The sequence below is a fragment of the Lepidochelys kempii genome, chromosome 1 (assembly GCF_965140285.1).
Source record: "Lepidochelys kempii isolate rLepKem1 chromosome 1, rLepKem1.hap1, whole genome shotgun sequence".
Classification (NCBI taxonomy): domain Eukaryota; kingdom Metazoa; phylum Chordata; order Testudines; family Cheloniidae; genus Lepidochelys; species Lepidochelys kempii.
In genome coordinates this window covers 218,229,732-218,246,239 of record NC_136380.1, presented here as the reverse complement: position 1 = coordinate 218,246,239, position 16,508 = coordinate 218,229,732, and the positions used below count along the sequence as shown (strand labels likewise).

The window sequence follows — 16,508 nt, the reverse complement described above, 5'->3', positions numbered from 1 at the left end:
CGCTGTGTGTTTGACAGCAGGAGTTAAAAATAAAAGGCAATCAAAAGTCTGGTAAAGTTTATTGTGCCCTTTTTAAAGTAAGAATCTTTAAGCTGTGGATCTAGAAGCAAGCCGGAAAGCATTTGTTTTAATGTAAATTACCTAAATAATAAGGTAGAAGCCACTGAAACCTGGGCTGCCTATGAAACAAATACAAAAAAATATGTGTAATTCCTCTGTTGTGCCTGCAATTAACAAGAGTATTTGTATAAAAAGGAGATATTTTAAGCAATGACTGACTGCCCAAAAGGGGTAGATCTATGTTCTTTTTGTCTTTCAGAAAATCAGAGAAAACTGATGCCAGCTGAAAAGCAATTCAACATCCTTTGAATTTACTGGCACAATAGAAATTATGTTCTGTGTTCTATGTGTCCTGTCTTGTGGTGTTTGTCTTGTAGCCAGAATTGCTGTGTTTAATTTTTCATAGGACAGTTTAGTTTAAAACTAAATAGAAGGGTTAAATCAAAATGCAGATACTTATTTTATTCAACTTAGAATACAAAGTGTTTGGATAATATCAGGAAAATGTGATATACTAAAGTTTAATACATTTGCTTAAGTAAAAAAAAAAAGAAATTTCATTGTCCAGATCTTTTAATTAAAAAAAAAAATGTTGTTAAAATTCGCACACCAACAGTCATGGAAGCAAGGACATGAAAGGTTAACCCACTCCCTATATTATACATGGGATCCTTCTGGCTACCTCAAATTTCTAGCCAGAGGACTGGGGAGGGAGGAAAGCTATTGGACACCAGAGGTTGTACCAAGTGGACTCCTCAAAAGTGGGTGTGCTTGTCCTGGCTTGTTGCTCCAAAGCTCCGCAATAAAGTCATTTTCCTAGAAGGGTGTATGTGGCATACATTAAACAATAAGACTAAAGTGCTGTATAATGGGCAATGTATATGTGTTCATTTTTAAACAAAGGTGTGTGAGTGGAAAGTGAAAGTTTCCTTTGCAGGTTAATAGAAGCCAAGAAGGGGAGAAGAAAAAGAACGGAGGACGAGGTAATTCAACCCTGTAGCTGGCAGGCTTGGTCCAAAGATAAGATGCTGGCCTGCCCAAGGACACTACTCACAGCTAGAATTTGGCTGACAGCCAAGAAAGAGGGAGGCTTGAATGTGCCCAAGCAGCTGTGAGATCTGCAAAACACTTCCAGACATTAAAGAAATGTGTTAGATCTCTGTATTTACAGGTGAAGGAAGTCCTGCTCCAAAGATCCTGAGCAAACCTGCCATTTGTTAAAACCAGGTGACTGGGTCTACATAAAGGTCCATCAACGAAAGACTACTCTGGCCCCATGCTGGAAAGGCTCTTATTAAGTCCTGCTAACTACCAACACCGCTGTAAAGTGCCAAGGACTGACTGCCTGGACCCATGCTTCTTACTGCAAAAAGACCCCTCCACCTTGAAATGACTTCACTTTGACTACTGATCAGCCTGTCCCTCCTTCTGGGTTTTTTCTTTCCTCCTTTTGGACAGCAGGGGAAAGGACAAAGTAAAGTGCTAGTAACCTCTCCCTTGTCCACTGACAGAGCTAACCTGCATTCAGTATTTGCTAAAGAAACCAAAGCACTACAGGGTGACATGCTAGTAACCTCTCCCCTGTATAATGCAAAACCATGACTGCTCTAAGAGAGAAGAAGGAACGCCTGCTCTGCTGAAACCACCAAGATCCAAGGATTCCTGACTGCAAAAGACATTGAAAATTGGCCTTGGTGGGAAAGACGGAGCATTGTACATTGGCAGGGAGGGAGTTGCGAGATGTATTCTTGGGAATGTGGAGTGAAGTGGTGAGGTGGATTTATTCCAGGGGCTGGAATCTGTGCTTGTGGGCAAGTACCATCAGAATGCACTGTCCTCCCTAATTGTTTTCTGGATGATGAATACCAAAGATGCCTTACAGCCACAAACATTACTTCCATCATCTGCCACCATTCCTTTGCACGTAAAGGTTCCTGGATCCATCATAGTTACGTTAAGTTGGCGCTGGGACCTCCACCTAACCCTGACAAGCCATTGGACGAGCCACTTCACAAATAAACGCCACTACCGACCGATGGACTGAGCTTTCCAGTTATTGGAACCTTTACAGCCCACCAGGACTTCTTGTGTTGCTGTTTATTGGACTTACATTGGTGGTGTTGTTTTTTTGTATGGTATAGAGGAGGATGCCGACATTGGTATGGTTTGCCTAGGGTGTTCCATTCTGGGGATAGTACCACTACTAACAGGGCCAGCCATGACATGCATAGGCCGTTACACTGTGAGACTTCAAATGGTACTTAAAAAGGTTGCCTTGGAGTTAGAAGACTTGATTAGTGGTTTGGGATAAGCGGTAAAAACATTAAATAAGGAAGTGCAACAACTCAGAACGTATTCCCTCCAAAACAGGTTGGCCTTAGACTACCTGTTAGCATCCCAGGGAGGGGTCTGTGCTCTCATTGGATCCTGTTGTTATGTGTGTGTAAATGATAGTAGCTATGAAGTCTATGAGGAAGTGGTACGGGCAGAGGCCCATGCACGAGTCGGAGCACAACGAGTCGGAGTACCTACACCGCCCCTGAAAGCGATTGGTTGCAAACTCTGTTTTTGGGGTGGGGTTTATCATCATGGCTTAGTGGTTTGTTCAGTTTATTACTTAAGATTTTCCTTCCTGTATTGATTGTACTAATGACATTATGTTGTACAGTGTCGTGTATTAGGAAGCTTTTGCAAAATATGTTAATTCATTCTTTTCAAGGCTATCGCAAAGTGCTCATGCAAAGTAAATTGTAGAATAAGTAGGCAGGGATGCCTACAAAATCAAAGGGGGACTGTTATAAAAAAGCGCTTATATGCTATTTTATATGAATGTTCAATAAGTTTGTTCTTATAACTTAGCATAAGTTACTAATTTAGCATAAGTGATTAAAGTAGTTGAAGCCTTAGGCTGAGGTCAAGCTGACCGGAGAGGAATGCTGAAGAACCAGCTACAAAACCAGTTGAGACTGCCCGTTATCACTGAAGATAAAAAAGAATGCAAGGAGTAGGACTGACAGTCTCCAGGAGCAAATCCAGCACCCAGCAACGGACTGTCCACTCAGCAACAGAACTGTCCAATGGAAAAGAGCAGAAACCCCTACTCAAATTAGGGGATTGGACTTTAGACATGAGCAAGGGCGGTGTTACCAACTGTAAAGGGTATAATTGCTTGCAATTTCTGAGGGGCAGGGTCCCTCTCCTGAGGCACCCAGCTCGAGCTGTATTTCTGTTAACTAATAAAAGACGCATGTATAGATTAGACTCAGAATTTAGAAGTTCGTGGGATCCTAGAGTCAAATCAAGCACCTAAATTGGTGAGAGCAAGGGCTAATTGTTTTTTCCCCTAACAGTTGTTAAAGGTCTCAAAGAAGATTCCTGGTTCTTTGGTGGTTCTAGTAGAGGTGTCCTTGTAACTCCCACTATGGCATTGTCAGAAGGGCTGCACATGCCTGATTGGGGGCGGTGAAAAAACATATTACAAAACTTAGCTTTACCATTTTTCTAACCCACACCTATGTATTTACTTAAAATGCAAGACCTCATAAATAACCAAACCAATAAGCAAAATATATTTACTGGGCTTCATCCATCCATCAGTCACTGATACTGGGGAATTTTTCTTTTCAGTTGTCTCTTTCCTTTTAAGCTTGTTTACCCTCTGGTCTAAGGATGTCATGTTTTGACCGTACTGTGAAGCAGGCATTATTATTATAAAACACATGAAACTGTCTAGTAAACTTAAAAATAGAATATTCATTAGGATGTTTTTCTATTTAAAAAGTCATAGCTTTAAAACAAAATAATTCATTTCAGGCTGTACAACAAACACAGGTTTTGAGTTTATTTCTACCACTTTAAAATACATCTCATTTTGCAGAATAAAAACCAAACTGCTTTTAAAAATCCACTTTTAAAATCCAGTTTAAAACACATTTTGCACAGTAAAAGGCCACCACGCACATCGGGCTGTCTCACAAGCAGTTGGGTTTCGGGTTCAGGTTCCGGCGTATCCATCAACGGCTGGGCCAAAGGGCTCCCCTCGGCCGCTCCCTCCTCCTCCTCAGAACTGTCACTGAAGTAGTGCTTTCTCTGCAGATGTTCGAAGATCCTCTGGGGTAAAACAAAGTCCAAAGTTCTCACGGGGGTGGTGAAGGAGTCCATGTTTCCATGATTTCTAAAACACATGTTCTTGGTAAAAGATGGCCTCTTCTGCCTGGCGCTGGGACTTATGGGATGATAGTGCTGAGCTCTGACTGGCAGAGGGCGCTGGGAGGAGTTCTTAGAGAGGTCACACAACCGTCTTCTGGGCGGTTCACCCTGTCCCAGAACCAGCCCTATTTTGGTCAAATCTGCTCTAGGGGTGGTCCTATGTGGCTGAAACCACTGCGATTGGTAGAGGGTGATAGGAGGAGTTCTTAGAGGGGTCACACAAACCACTTCCAGATGGGTCACCCCGCCCCCCCAAACTCCCCCCAATTGGTCAAGTCTCTTCTCGGGGTGGTCCCTAGTGGCTGAAACCCCTCCTGATTGGTAGAGGGTGGTGGGAGGAGTTCTTAGAGGGGTCACACAACCCAATTCCAGACAGGTCACCCTGCCCCATAACTCACCCTGATTGGTAAAATCTCCTCTCGGGGTGGTCCTATCAGGACATATCCCATCCTGATTGGTAGAGGGAAGTGGAAGGAGTTCTTAGAGGGGTCACATGATACACCTCGCTTCCGGTCATGTGGTCGCCTTGACCCTGGAAGTAATACCCCCTGGGGCGGGGCTTCTGGTGACAGGTGAGCAGGGCTTAAGGGGTAAAGGGGCAGGGTTTAAGGGGTCAAGGGGCAGGGTTAGGGTTTGATTGACTGTAGGTCACTTATACAACTCAAGTTTGTTTACATTTACAGGAGATAATGCTGCCTTCTTCTTCCTTTACAATGTCACCAGAAAGTGAGAACAGGCATTTGCATGGCACTTTTGTAGCTAGCATTTCAAGGTATTTAAGTGCCAGATATGCGAAACATTTGTATGCCCCTTCATGCTTCGGCCACCATTCCAGAGGACATGCTTTCATGCTGGTGACGCTCGTTAAAAAAATAATGTGTGAATTAAATTTGTGACTGAATTACTTGGGGGAAAATTGTATGTCCCCTGCTCTGTTTTACCAGTATTTTGCCATATATTTCATATTATAGCAGTCTCGGATTATGACCCAGCACATGTTGTTGATTTTAAGAACACTTTCACTGCAGATCTGACAAAACACAAAGAAGGTACCAATGAGAGATTTCTAAAGATTGCTGTAGCACTCGACCCAAGGTTTAAGAATCTGAAGTGCCCTCCAAAATCTGAGAGGAATGAGGTGTGGAGCATGCTTTCAGAAGTCTTAAAAGAGCAACACTCCAATGCAGAAACTACAGAACCAGAACCACCAAAAAGGAAAATCAGCTGTTTGCTGGAGGTATCTGACTCAGATAATGAAAATGAACATGCATCGGTCCTCACTGCTTTGGATCGTTATCGAGCAGAACCCGTCATCAGAATGGACACATGTCCTCTAGATTGGTGGTTGAAGCATGAAGGGACATACGAATCTTTAACGCATCTGGCACATAAATATTTTGCAACACCATCTACAACAGTGCCATGTGAACACCTTCTTCTCACTTTCAGGTGACGTAAATAAGACACGGGCAGCATTATCTCCTGCACATGTAAACAAACTTGTTTGTCTGAGCGATTGGCTGAACAAGAAGTAGAACTGAGCGGACTTGCAGGCTCTAAAATTGTACATTGTTTTATTTTTGAATGCAGGTTTTTTGTACTTCTCCATTTGTAATAATTCTCCATTTGTAAGTTCAACTTTCATGATAAAGAGATTGCACTACAGTACTTGTCTTAGGTGAATTGAAAAATACTATTTCTTTTGTTGTTGTTTTTTACAGTGAAAATTCGTGTAATAAAAATAAATATCAAGTGAGAACTGTACACTTTGTATTCTGTGTTGTAATTGAAATCAATATCTTTGAAAATGTAGAAACCATCCAAAATATTTAAATAAATGGTATTCTGTTATTGTTTAACTGTGTGAATAATTGCAACTAATTTTTTTAATCGCTGGACAGCCCTAATATGAGACTTGGATGTTCTGGTGTGAACATTCCGGCTCTGACAGAATTTTAGCAAGTGGGAATGTAAGGGGACTGTTGGCCTCTTACTGAAACTTCGTGGGGTTTTCTGATTGGCCCTCCCCTCTCCCGGTACCAAAACAAAGGGGAAGGGCCAATGAGAAATCAAGTTCCTGAGGCTGACAGTCCCCAGGGCCAATGGAGAGAGGCCAGTGCTTCAGAGCAGCCTGATTGACAGGGCAGGTAGGTCAAGGAGGGCATCAGGAGCCCAGGGCCCCATCCCCCCTGTGAGCTGGGAGCAGCAGCCAGAACCAGGGGGGCGGGAGAAGTAGGAGCCCCGAAGGCAGAGCTGGGCTGGAACCCGAGCAGCATCAGCCAGAACCAGCTGGGGAGCAGGTGCCTGGAGCAGCTCAGCCCAGCCACGCGGACCTGAGACAGAGCTGAGTTACAGCCGGGAGCTGCAGGCCAGGAACTGGGGAGCAGATGCCTGCTGTGCCCCGAGTCACCGGAGCCGGGTGCGCTGAGCGGTGGGGGAGAGCGAGGAGAGATCCCAGAGCAGAGAGCCCAGCGCAGGGAGCCATCGCCAGACAGGAGGGAGATCGTGACCCTGACGGCGGGGGCTGACACTGAGGAGAAGGGTCCTGTTCCCGACAGCTTGAGGGCGTGTGGCCACCACCAGAGCAGGTGCCTGACCCGTGGTATCAGCACAGGGCAGCCAGGGTCTGGGAAGGAAGTCTGGGAGGCGTGAGGAACAGACTGTGAACTTTCCTTATCTCCCAGAGATGCTGGTTGTGGTGTCCCCATGCCACAGAGCGGGGTGACGTGTTTTCCTTTAACCTTTCCCATTTTCCCCTTATTATTTGACAATAGCTGTTTCATAAATTGTATTTGCTTTGAGCCATGGGCGGCGCCTTCCCTGCCGCTGCCGTTGACCCGCCACTGGACACCTGGGCCGCGCTGGCCCTGGCCGTTCCCCGAGATCCCCACCGCCTCCCCGCTGCTCGCCGCATCCCTCCTCCTTGGGACGGGGGAGTGAGGAGGGACATGGAGAGAAAGCGGCTGGTGGACTGAGGAGGCTCGGCTGGGCACTGGGACTGGAGGCTTGGCGGGGGGGGCCTTCAGGGGAGGGAAGAGCTGGCGCTCAAGGGGCCGGCAGCTCGGCTCGGCCCCACTGTGTGTGGGGAGGAGTGGGGGGCTGCGGGGCTGGCGGCTCGGCCCAGCACGAGGGCCGGGCTGGCACTCGGGAAGGCTGGAGGCTTGGCCTGGTGCTCAGGGAGGCCAGTGGGTTGGGCGGAGGGCGGCGGCAGCGACAGCTCAGCCCAATGAGCTGGGGTGGGCAGGTTGGGGCTCCTCCCATCCTGGGGGCCCCTCAGGGCTTCTCCTTTTATGGGTGTGTGTGTTTTTTCGGGGTTCTGGTGTGCGGGAGGCGGGGGAGGCCTTGGGCAGAAGGGGTGGGGCCTCCCCAAAGCCCATGCTTTGAACTATATGTAATGATCAGTGGGTCAGGGAAGTGTCTGATGTGAAGAGATTACTCTGGAGTGAGGACACCCTCGACCCTGTCCTAAGGGGTCAAGCCTCCCAGGAATCCCAGGCCCAGCCTCGTTAGGGTTACGAGGACTCTGCCACACAGGAGAGTGGAAGGAGCATCCTTGAAGTCAGGCAGGCCTCTGGGTAAAGGGAGTTGGAGCAAGGACTCAGATGCTTTTGCTAGCCCCTTTCACCGGGGTAGTGTATAAGCCAGGAAAGTTTTTCACAGCCAGAGCATTCCCCCGCTTACACATGTACATCAGTCTCTCTCTCTCTGTGAGGCCTCTGAACTTAATTGGAAGTGTTCCATTTGCGAAGATCTTGAGCACTGCAATCCAGCCTAGGAAACTACACCTCCCATGATGCCTTGGGGAGAGAGAGAAAGAGAGAGAGAAAGAGAGAGAGCATTTGCCTTCCACTTTCAGAAAATGCAAAGAGAGCATGGGATGGGCTCCATTTTGGAGAGAAGCTGAGGTTGCTTGATGGAGCTCTGTCCACACCAGAAGCTGCCATTAGAAAGCCAGAAGCTGCTGCTGAAAGCCTGTTGGGGCTTCGACGAATTGTGCCACTTGGAAAGATGCCAGATTGGAATGACTCTGCCTCTTGTTGCCTTGGCTGGTCAGATTTAGGGGAGCAACAGAGTGCTGTCCTCAGCTTCAGGACCTTCAAGTGCACCCACGCCAGCATTTACAACTCTGAAATCCAGAGGTCCGGGGTGGGGTAAAGGGTGGCAGTGTAAACGCAAGTTGGATATGTTTCATTTACTGCTGTAAACTGTATTTGTTAATTGATTTATCGAACTCCCCCCTGCTGATTTACATTAGTTGGGACATTTAATTGAAGTCTGTTACAGCATGTTTCCTTAAATCGTTAAGTAAAGCTGTGTTAACTCTAATCTAAGTGTAGATTGTGTGTGTACTGTTTATAATTGGTATTTTTGAGTTAGACCCAATGCACAGATTAGCTCAGGTTTACTCCTGGAGGCTCCCAAGGCACGTCGTCGTGTATACAGGACGGACCCAGCCAGGTGGAGGCACGGCCAACTTTAGTTTCCTTTTCAAATAAAAGGACTGCAGCGGAGGGGTAGATAGAGGATTCTCTCCTGTCCAACATCACCTTTGGGATACTTCTTTACTGTCAACGGCATCCAGTGCCCAGTCATACAGGCAAGTGTTGCCAGCTCCCGAAAAACCCAGGGAGGAAAGTGAGGGGAAGAGGGGAAAGAAGGTTCACACAAGTAATGCAGTTTACATCTGCTCTACTTTTGCTTCTGCTTCTGCCAATGGGAGTGCAGGTGGGGTGGGGTCGCCTGGGCCCAGTGGCCAATGGCAGGACAGGGAGTAGATATGAAGTGCTGCAGGGTGGGGTGGAGGTACAGGCAGGGAGCCCAGGCAGTGCTGGGTGAAGGCAGTACAGAGCAGGGGAGGAATAGCGCTGGGGCAGGATGCTCTCTGAAATTAATGAGAAAGTGTGGGTCAGCGTGCTGGGTTCTCTAATCCAGTGTTTCTGTTCTCAGGAATAGAAACTGAAAGGGAGAAACACACCCCAGTAAAACAGGACACAGCCTGGGAGGCTGTACTGAAAGCCATGGCCACTGGCTGGAACAGAGGTAAAGATGCTGTGTGTGTGTGTAAATATATATATATATATATATATATATATATATATATATATATATATATATATATATATATATATATGTGTGTGCTTGTGTGTCTATATCTATAAAGTATAAGTGACAGGTTTCAGAGTAGCAGCTGTGTTAGTCTGTATTCGCAAAAAGAAAAGGAGGACTTGTGGCACCTTAGAGACTAACCAATTTATTTGAGCATAAGCTTTTGTGAGCTACAGCTCACTTCATCCGATGAAGTACTCCTTTTCTTTTTAAAGTATAAGTGTGCATTTATATGTGTTAAAGCCTATATGACTTTCTGGGCATATATATGTATGTGCATCTGTACGGCTGTTGTGAATCTATGTATATACTATATAATAGATACCTCCAGTCTGTTTCTCTGTGTGAGTTTATTTATAACCAAACTATATTTTTAGTTACTAACTTTTTAATAAAGATAAAGTAACTGACAATAAAATGATTTTCTTGCTTAAATACCAAAGAAGTGCTTCTTACAAAAACACAAGGTGAGAGAATACAGCAGAGCTGATGCAGTCTAGGTTGCAGATTACAAGAGGTACATATACAAAGTTATAGAAATTTTTTTTTTGAAAAAAAAAAAAAGTATATCCCATTGGATCCATCTTCCCTCAAAGAGCTCAGATTTTTGTGTGTGTCTCTATCTTTCTGTCTGTCTGTCTGGGCTTATCTATATTAGAAAACTTGCACCAGTGTAACTAAATAATGACAGGTTTCAGAGTAGCAGCCGTGTTAGTCTGTATCCGCAAAAAAACCAGGAGTACTTGTGGCACGTTAGAGACCTACACATTTATTTGAGCATAAGCTTTCGTAGCCCACGAAAGCTTATGCTTAAATAAATTTGTTATTCTAAGGTGCCACGAGTACTCCTGTTCTTTTTGTAACTAAATAGTTACACTAGTGCAATTTCTTTATAGGTATGTGCATGTGTTCTTTCTGGGCCTGATCCAAAGTCCATTGAAGTCAAGGGGAGTCTTTTAACCGATTTCAATGGGCTTTGAATCAGACCCTAGCTGAGTATGTGTCTTTGCATGTCTGGACATGTTTTGACGATGACCGCATGCCCGAGTGTGGGCTCTCAGATTGAGTTGAAAATGGCAGACAAGAAAGTGCCGATGATGCAATTTTAAAGATACAGACTCTTTGTTACTACTAACTCCTGCTGCTGAGGAGGAAATGAGAAGTTTAGAAGTGTCCTGTGCAGTTTGCTCTCTGTGTTCCCATAGCATGTCAATCCTGTTTTGTCTCCTGAGACTCTCAATACAAATAACAAGGGATGGTTATTCTGTTCCAAAACAGAACCAACGTGAGCAAATTGACTGAGAAATCTCCATTTTAAAAACACTATTATTAATTTTAGTTTCAAACATATTACTGGCAGCATCCACATTTTAAAATAAAAGAAAAGTTTAAAAAAAGAAGAAAGGAAAGAACAGTTATTTGGGCATCGGTGGGATCTTACAGTTATAAGTCACAATTTGAGGGCCTGAGTCCCATTGATTTCCATGAACTTTGGACCATGTCCTAGATATTATTAATGTTGTTATTTTATTATTTATTAATAATAATGATTTTTCATTGTTCCATAGCAAGTAATGGGCATTCTCCTTCCCTCCCTCATGGTTAAATTAATAGACATATTGGGGGCCAGAATGACCCCTTATCCACCTCCACTATCCTCAGGATACTTCACATTAGCAGGGAGTTGCTTTTCTCAGGAGTACTGATTAGGAATTGTCCATTGAGAAGGAACAATTGTGGGCCACATGGTCCCAGGGAGGATGCATTTGGAGGCCTCCCTTTTTCTCTCTTCCCCTATGTTTCTCTCTGTGCACCAGGTGACTCTATTCTCTTTCCCACAGATCCTGTATGCAGAGGCATCACACAGGGGTGAGAATGAAAGCACCATACCCACATCCTCCACAAGATTTACAGGCAAAGTGGGAGCTGGGAAGATTCAGATCTCACTCCCGTCTCATCAGTGTGACATCAGATTTAACTCTCCTTCTTCCCTACCTCTCTCTCTTTTCTTCCATCACTATCTCTAAGTCTCCCTCTATCCTTCTGTGAGTTCCCTTTCCATTTATCTGTGCCTCCTTCCCATCCCTCTCATTTTTAACTTGCTGTGATTGGCAAGCTCTTAGTGATACAGATGCAGACAGTGACTCCTTGGGATGTCTTTCAGGTGGAAGATACGGCAGAAGGCATTTGTGAAGAATTATGACCCAAGTGTCCTTTCAAGTGTGACTTACCTTCTCTATGAAATCAAGTGGAACTATTGCAGAAGGCGCTGGCAAAGATGGATCCGTTGTGCCGGCGGTGAGCATGCTGAAAAGTACTTCCTGAAAGATGTCTGTAAAAAGCTAAGATATGATCATTTTGTCCACTGCTCCATCACCTGTTACATGTCCTGGAGTCCCTGTGGGGACTGCTGCAAGAAGATCATAGGTTTTCTGGAGAAAATGCCTAATTTGAGTCTAGCCATTTATGTAGCACGGCTCTACTGGCACAAAGAGGAAAACAATCGTCAGGGTCTGTGGAGCCTGATGAACATCGGCGTGTCCATCCAAGTCATGGATCTCTCAGGTAATGACTAAACCTCCCAGGTAATGACTCATGGGGTTACAGGATCTGGATGGTTCAGAGGGGATTAGGGATGGGACTGGGGGCATTTTGCCTCTAGGTCACTGGTTCCAATTCATCCTTGGTCAGTGACCAGCTGAAGTTGTATATGAGTTATGGAACCCTTCACTTCTGGGTCAACAATTCCAGTCTGTCCCCAAGTCTTGGGGGGATTGTGCAATGGGATGCAGAGCTTTGCCTCTTTAGGTCTGTAACGGAAAAACACTATCCGATAGCCATTTTGTGGCTTATGTGAAATGAGCTGGTGGTTGCAGGCAAATTCCTAGCAGGGCAGGTGACGATCACTAAAATCTCCATCCCTGCTGGCACTTATTGATCCCCTTGTCTCAGCACAGAGGTTGAGGCATGAATGAGCTGTAAAGAGTGAAAGCCCCTTTTACTGCTAGAGATGGGAACTCAGAACTGAGGCAGTGCAAATTGGTGAGCCCATGTGCATGGGTGAAGCTGGTTTGGCTGCCACTGTCTCTGATGTTCCATTCAGAGTATAAACAAAGAACACCAGCCTCCTTCATGGTGCAGTCAGTCTGGCACATTTCCACATTGTCAGTTTCCCCTTAGAACATACCATTATATTTAAATGCAGGGGTATGTCTTTGAAGCCACCTTTAATCCAGCCCCAGTGTGAAATCGACTCACGCATAGATGCTGTGCTGTTGCTACTAATTATGAAGAATTAGATGATATTTTACTCTTACTTTACATAAATGACCTGTCCCAGGTGAATAAGTCAGGGAAATATTGCAAGGCAGGTTTAATGAGGCCTCCCCTGGACAGAAAGATGGAAAAAGCCAGGAGAACATGAGTTCCAAATGCTAGTGTATCCTTGGCTTCCGTCAGCTGGTTCTTCCTAAGGGTGATGTGTCTCCATGGCAGAAGCCCAATGCATGGCCTTGCTCCCTTGTGCCTGACTGATCTCTGAGTGGGCTGAGTCCACTGATGTCTCCTTCAGCTCATAAGTGAATAGGTCCATTTTCCCAGATTATGATGACTGTTGGAGAACATTTGTCGATGATGAGGACAAGTATGAAGATGATTATTGGCCCAGGCACTTCGCTCCATGGATAATGCTGTATTCTCTCGAACTCCAGTCCATCCTTCAGGTCAGTGGAACTTTAGGGAGGGGGAAAGTGCATCCAGAAATGATCCACAGTCGCATGCAGAACCCATTTTCTGACCTGGATGTTTCCTTGACCTCCTTCGAAATCTCCTTGGTTCTGTGAGAGTTTTTCCTGCAGCTGAGCTATAACGTACAGTGATTCCCAAATGAGGTCATGGGGTTGCTAAAAGGACAGGAAAAGGTTCTTCACATCTTTTGTCGCATTTAAAAAACACCTCTGTGGTTTGCTTTATTGCAAAGCTGTATAAATGTAAAAAGTGTCCAGTCCTTTTAAGAGACAAACACCAGCAGGGTTTTCCTCAGCCAAAGTATAAAGCAAAGGTCTAGAGCAGGGTTTGGCAACCTTTCAGAAGTGGTGTGCCGAGTCTTCATTTATTCACTTTAATTTAAGGTTTCACGTGCCAGTAATACATTTTAACGTTTATTAGAAGGTCTCTCTCTATGTCTTTATATTATATAACTAAACTATTGTCGTATGTAAAGTAAACTAGGTTTTCAAAATGTTTAAGAAGCTTCATTTAAAATTAAATTAAAATCCTGATCTTACGCCACCGGCCCGCTCAGCCCGCTGCCAGCCTGGGGTTCCGTTCACCTAGGCCGGCAGCAGGCTGAGCAGGGCCTGTGGCCGGGACCCTGGCTGGCAAGGGGCCAGCAGTGGGCTGAGCGGAGCCAGCAGCCGGGACCCCAGACCGGCAGTGGGCTGAGCGTCTCAGCCCGCTGCCACTCAGCCTGCTGCCGGTCTGGGGTTCCGTCCGCCGGCTCCTGACAGCCAGGGCCCCACTCAGCCTACTGCCGGTCTGGGATCCTGGCCCTGCCCACATAGAGTGGGTACCTACCTTCTTCCTGGTTCTAGCCCATTCTCTTCCTCTCTCTCTCTCTGCACTGAGCTGAGGCTGGGAATGCACTGAGCACAGGGTTGGGGGTGAAGGAATAGGTTGGAGGTTGGGGTGTAGGGTCTGGCCAGGAGCTAGAATGAGGGAGGGGGCTCAGGGTTGGGGCAGGAGGTTTGGGTGTGGAGTGCTTACCTGGGCAGCTCCCATTTGGTGCGAGGGGTGCAGGTGGGAATGTGGGGTGGGGGTAGGGGGGTGCAGGAGCTCCTATTTGGTGCTCAGGGTGGGAGTGGGAATGTGGGGGATGCAAGAGTCAAGACATCGGGTGTGAGGGGGCTGGGTATGTGAGGGGGGTGCAGGAGTCAGGGCATTGGGTGTGGGGGAGCTTGGTATGTGTAGGGGTACTGGAGTCAGGACTGGGGTCATGGGGGGTGCAGGGGTCAGGGCAGGAGGCTGGGGTGTGTGGGAGGTGCAGGGGTCAGGGCAGAGGGCTGGGTGTGTGGGAGGGGGGTGCAGGGATCAGGACAGAGAGCTAAGGTGTGGGGGGGTGCAGGGATCAGGGCAGAGGGCTGGGTGTGTGTGAGGGGGTGAGGGGGGAGGAGAAGAGCGGGCCGGGGCAGGCAGGACTTTTAATGGCACGCTGCTGCTGCCTGCCGGGGTCCCGGCCTGGGTTCGGCAACGGGCTGAGCGGGGCCGGTGGCTGGGACTCGGCAGGCAGCAGCGTGCCATTAAAAATCGGCTTGTGTGCCGTCTTTGGCACGCGTGCCATAGATTGCCAACCCCTGGTCTAGAGCATGGCTAGGCAAGTTCCAGAGAGGGAAACCCCCCAGTTCTTCTCTCAGATCCTGTCCTCAACCTAGAGACCTTTCTTCCTGACCCTCCCTTGCATACTCGACTTCCAGCTGTACACTGCACATCCTTCTCTCAGGGCCCATCGACACTAGCAAAACTGTTGTCAGGCCTCCCATCCCCCAACCAGAGCTGGTTAACCCCTTTCCTTGCCAATGTCTGGATGGGGTTTATATATTCCCTCCCAGTAACGGGGCCATTGAATGTTTCATTGAACTCCCCTAAAGTCTCCTCCATTTCCAAATCACCAGTGTCAGCAGTTGATATGTAATCTATAATCAGTGCATGATGAGTAGAGCTGGTCAAAGAATGGAATTTCTGTTCTGTGGGAAATAACAAGATTTCCTTTCATTCTACTTTGGAACAATCCTGAGGCCTTTTGAAATTTTTTTATAACCACTCCCAGGAGGTGAAAGCAAGCAAGCACACCCTCTGCAAAAAGACAATGGCCTGGTGACTAGAGCACACCTGTGGAAGACCTAGGTTCAAGTCCCCACTCAGCATTAGACAGAGTAGGGAGTTGGACCTCAGTCCGCTATATCCCAGGTGAATGCCCAAACCACCAGGCTATTGGCTATTCTAGAAGGGCATCCTCTCTCTGTCTTTCCCTCTTTAAATGACATTCTGGCCTTGAGAAAACCTTCCTGGCAAAAGCTTAATCATAATTGATATATTTCTCCAACACATTTTGGTTTTGATGAATCTGCATGTTCTGATGAAAAATGTTTAGTTGGAAAACTCCCAACCAGTACTAATGACTCCCTGTGACCATTAAGCGTGCCATGGAACTCCTTTCAACTCACCCTGGTTCTGAATGAGATTTGAAGCATGGTGATTGCATTTACAGTGAGTTCCTGCCATGTCCATTAAATCCCAGAGTGAGTCTAGAGTGCAAATGTTAAACTGCCAACCTCCCGAAAAGAAATTAACTTCAGCTCCCATTTTTCTCACCAGGACATTCCCTCTTGCTTAACAATTTCATCAGGTAGGAACCAGCCTCCAGTTTTCAGCCTACATGTAAATAAGAAACAGAAAAGAGCGCTCGCATCAGCCAATCCCTATTAGCCGCCAGTATCCTGGCCTGGGCAGCCAGCCAGTCTCTGGAAGCCGTGAGTGTCTTGAACCAGCCATCAGCTGCTAAGCAACAGAAACCAGTTGACAGGAAACATCACCCACATTAAAACTCCAGAACTGGGGGAGGGGAAGAGGATGCAGCGAGGATGGGTGCAAGAGAGTGACTGTTTTGCGATCACAGCATGTTTTCTCAGTTGGTGGGTTGCTCTTGCATGAGCTGAAAGCCCATTAGAATGTTTAATCATTTCAATTTGATTTAGTTACTCGTAGCCATTTCCTTGCCATTGCTTCAGCTTGTAGCCTTTTGAAAAGTGAATCCTGTTTAAATGTGTAATGCTGTACAGGTTTCAGAGCGATAGCCGTGTTAGTCTGTATCCGCAAAAAGAACGAGGAGTAAATTTGTTAGTCTCTAAAGTGCCACCAGTACTCCTCGTTCCTAATTCTGCACAGTGACTGAGTCGTGTTAGCACCTTTGTACGTGTTTATTCCATCACAGCTAACACAAGAGTATCTTGCTTATTCTGCAGCCGATGCTGTTTCACCAAGGGAACATAAAACTATAAGATTTGCTTTGTGTAAGCAGTTTATAAGGAACTAACTCGTTATGCAATAACATATATAGAGATCTTAGAGAGGATTTA

At 46.3% G+C, this 16,508-nt stretch overlaps 1 protein-coding gene across 1 annotated transcript; it reads left to right on the top strand.

Annotated features, from left to right (window-relative positions):
- The first annotated feature begins 9,077 nt into the window (after positions 1–9,077).
- Positions 9,078–16,237, top strand: LOC140898998 (C->U-editing enzyme APOBEC-1). The gene is made up of 5 exons (XM_073313710.2): positions 9,078–9,309; positions 11,217–11,244; positions 11,540–11,940; positions 12,976–13,097; positions 15,748–16,237. The coding sequence occupies exons 1-5, from the start codon at positions 9,288–9,290 to the stop codon at positions 15,856–15,858; spliced, it is 684 nt and encodes a 227-aa protein (XP_073169811.1). The 5' UTR covers positions 9,078–9,287; the 3' UTR covers positions 15,859–16,237.
- Positions 16,238–16,508: the final 271 nt, after the last annotated feature.

Coding starts and splice junctions, on each gene's coding strand:
- LOC140898998 (XM_073313710.2), top strand. CDS start 9,288: ATGGCCACTGGCTGGAACAGAG. Junction 11,941..12,975: donor CCAAGTCATGGATCTCTCAG/GTAATGACTAAA, acceptor CCATTTTCCCAG/ATTATGATGACTGTTGGAGA. Junction 13,098..15,747: donor AACTCCAGTCCATCCTTCAG/GTCAGTGGAACT, acceptor TTTTCTCACCAG/GACATTCCCTCTTGCTTAAC.